This window comes from Octodon degus, unplaced genomic scaffold (assembly GCF_000260255.1).
Source record: "Octodon degus isolate 3935 unplaced genomic scaffold, OctDeg1.0 scaffold00094, whole genome shotgun sequence".
Classification (NCBI taxonomy): domain Eukaryota; kingdom Metazoa; phylum Chordata; class Mammalia; order Rodentia; family Octodontidae; genus Octodon; species Octodon degus.
The window spans coordinates 4289660-4293566 of NW_004524670.1; the positions used below are offsets into that span (position 1 = coordinate 4289660).

General features: G+C 35.1%; 1 protein-coding gene across 1 annotated transcript; it reads right to left on the reverse strand.

Annotated features, from left to right (window-relative positions):
• Positions 1-2227: 2227 nt before the first annotated feature.
• Positions 2228-3184, reverse strand: LOC101589702 (olfactory receptor 13C9). Its single transcript, XM_004638061.1, has one exon. It carries the CDS (start codon positions 3182-3184, stop codon positions 2228-2230), a length of 957 nt encoding a protein of 318 aa, XP_004638118.1.
• Positions 3185-3907: the final 723 nt, after the last annotated feature.

Here is a 3907-nt window from a genome sequence, read left to right on the forward strand (position 1 = left end):
AGTTAAACAGAAGACCCAATGCTATTATGGTCTACTGGACTCTTTTAGAATATTTTGCTGAGTTTACACACCTATAATATTCAAATAATGGAACTTAGAAAAAAAGAGTATACAGATGAATGTCCATTTTGTATCTGTGTATTCCAAATGGTTAGGATAGATATATATTTACATTCTCTTAATGAATAGAATGATTTGTTCTAATGGTTTTTGTAAATAGGATCTTAAGTCCGCATCTTGTACAGCAATTAACCACTAAGAAGAATAGATGCAGTGTGTTAGTTATTGAAACTGTACTACCAATTTGATTTGAAACTGTCTCATTGCTCTCTGTTTATCAATAAAATTTTGAAAAAAAAGGTGTTAAACTATTACATGTTAATCAGTATTATAATTTAAAAATCAACTAGTAGTATAACGACGGTATATTTGCCCAGCAAATTTGAGCACATGAATACATCAGAGCAGGTGAAATGTCTGTTTTTTTCTTCAGACGTTGATCTTACAACTGTGATAAAAATCTTCCTACTGTACAAAAAAAAGTGCTTTCATTTCTTGATTTCATTTTCTATGAAAGGGGGCCTGGCCTTAGCTCAGTTGTTTAAGTGGCTGCTTCCACAAAGCTGTCAGCCTCAGGTTGCTGTAGTTCGATCCCCACAACACTCCAGCCAGCCAAACCACCCCTTAGGGCATTTAGAGCAAAAAAAAAAAAACTTATTTATTTTCTATGAAAATGTAGCTATAGCAGTTGTGCCCACAAGTTTATTGAAATGATGGGATTTAAACTGTAAAGAAAACAATATTAGCATGTGAGTAACCACGATGGCCCATGGGTCAAAAAATAAAATGCCTGATTCCTAGAATTCTTAGAGGAAAAAAACCCTTCCTATGAGTTGATGTATGAGCACTAATAGTTTCTTATAACTGTTTTATTAGCATATGTCTCATACATTGGCAGTCTCACCTTTTGCCATTAGATTTAATATGTAAATAACTATAATAGAAGCATTTAAAATTAAATGTAATTTGTGAGTGTTTCACATTTCCTTCACTAAAATTATGAGGTAAATTTGAAAAGGTGGAATGAGTGAATATGCCCAAATATTCCACATTTAACCTTTGTCTATTTAAAATGCTTGTGCCCAGAATACACTGAACTTACTGATCCATTAATATACAGTTTATTCAGCTAAATAGACTTCTTGGACTATGATTATAACCTTCTCACTCATATGAGGCAGGAAATCAGAAATATTCTTCAGATAAAGTAAAAAATGGTGAGGAGAAATCTGAGGAAATGCAAAGTCATGCCTTCTGCTTTCTGACATCCCTCAACTTTGTGCTCACTTAGATTACTAAGCTCTAATGCTTAATTGTAAAAGACAGAAGACACGGGTACAAGAATTCTCAGTAAAAATTAAGGGCTAGAGCAGTGTTCAGGTTTGGAAAAGTACTGGACTTTTCTTGGATGTCAAAGAAATTTGGTGTCTCCAAAATGGGAACAGATATGACTCTCCACACAACATAATATTTGCCTACATTATTACCTGAAGCGGTATGGTAATTTTTATACCCATTTTTAATTTTGCATTTTTGTTATGCTAACACTAACATGTGAGCTGATGAAAATAGAGACCATAGAACAAGAGCATCTTGATTTTGTTATCTCCCCTTCTAAAGCCCTATTTGTTTCTTCCTTTTTGTGTTCAGCATCCTTACAGTGCTACAGCAAAAGGAAATGTAAATGTTGAAAAACTAAATGGAATTTAATGGCTCTGTGAGATTTACAGATTAATGTAAAATGAAACAAAAGGTTCTCCAATAGAAAGTGAGTCAAGCATTTTAAGTATTTCTCTGTTTTGCTTCCATAACAGAAAGCCTTCTATATTTTAAAAAATATGATGAGTTGTGGCCTATGAAATAATGTTATGTATGCCAAAAGCATCAACATAAAAAGGCACACAATGCCCAACTCCAATACTGTAAACCGTATAGAATATGAAGATTCTGTTCAAAATGTTAGAAAATGGCCCTCTCTCCCTCATTTTGTTTATCTTCATCTCAAAACCTCTTCATGAACATGTAACAATTCTACAATGCTAGCTATCATTATAAGGATTTTTAACATAACATATGAAAAGACAAAGAAAAATAAATGTAACCAAAATTCCAACATAATTCTATTTCAACAATGTCCACTTTGCTCCCAACACAATACCTTTTCTAATCACTTGTTGAAGAACCTTTTATTCACTAGATTTTTAAGTGCCTCCTTCACATCTTTATTTCTAAGACTGTAGATTAAAGGGTTCATCATAGGAGTCATCACCCCATAGAACATAGATACAAGTTTGTCAGTAGCATTCAAGTTATCTGAATCTAGCATGTCTTTAGACTTGGGCTTCATGTACATGAAGAGGATCGTCCCATAGAATATGATCACCACAGTCAGATGGGCCGAGCACGTAGAGAAGGCTTTGCTTCTGCCCTCAGAAGAGCTTATCTTGAGGACGCTGTAGACAATTAATGAGTAAGAAATGACAATCAAAAGCAGTGGCATCAAAGTGAACACTGTCGTGGCCACAAGCATAATAAATTCATTGTCTGAGATGTCAACACAAGCCATTTTCATGACAGCCAGAATTTCACAAAGGAAATGATCGATGACATTATTTCTGCAGAAAGGCAATTGTATCACCAATGCAGTTTGTACTGCAGAATTGACAAACCCTGCAAACCAAGACCCTGCTGCCATGGGGACATAGGAAAACTTGCTCATGATAATGGGATACCTGAGAGGGCTGCAGATAGCCACATAGCGGTCAAAAGCCATCATACCCAGGAGCACACACTCCGTGGTTCCCATGGCCAAGCCAAGGAACATCTGCACTGCACAACCAGAGAAGGAAATGGTCTTTTTCTGGGAGAGGAAGCTCACCAGTGTGGAGGGAATGGAGGTGGTAGTGTAGCAGATGTCCAGGAAGGAGAGGTTCCCCAGGAAAAAGTACATAGGAGTGTGCAGGTGGTAGTCCAAAATGCTGATTATAATCAGGGTGCCATTTCCCAAAAAAATGACGACATACATTATTAAAATGAGCACAAAAAAGAGAAGCTCAAGCTTTGGGTAACCAGAAAGCCCCTTCAGAATAAATTCCACCAGAATAGTTTGGTTTTTCCATTCCATTTTACCTGTAAAAAAATTTTTAAAGTTTTAAGTAATAACTTATTTATAATAACAAGCCTAGATATGCCCATAATACATACAAAAATTTGCAATTAACCCAATATGAAGAAGGAAGAAATAAATAAAGCAGGGGAGGAAGAGAGAAAAAGGAGAAAAAGAAAAAAATGTAGGAAGAGAAGTCTGACAATGAAGTCAACATATTGATCCTCATACTGGCCTAGGACCTTGGTGAAGTTGTCTTCATATATTATGTCTTTTAAATACCACAATATTAACATTGTAAAATTAGAAAATTTAAAGCCAGAGTGGTAACCCTAAAGTCATATAATTTAGCTAAAACTTATGTTTCTTTTCTTGTGGCTCTTACTTATTTGAGATTTTTCTATAAACCATAAAAGCAATTCATGCAGAAATCATTGTATCAGATATACAACAAGTTACTTTAAAAGGTAGAGCAGAATTATCTCAACAGTAATGCATTAAGTATTAAAAGAAGTGAATCAACCTGGAGGAAGCATGGTCAGAAGGGAGCCCTATCTTATTCAGTGCCTAATTATCCCAAAAATTATCCAAAAACTGAATTATCCAAAAGGTTCAATGTATGTAAAGTCCAATAATCTGATGTTTCTTTTTTTTTTTTTTTTTTTTTTTTGTGGAACCAGGGATTGAACTCAGGCCCTTGCACTTGCCAGGGAAGCGCTTATTCCACTGAGCCATCTCCCC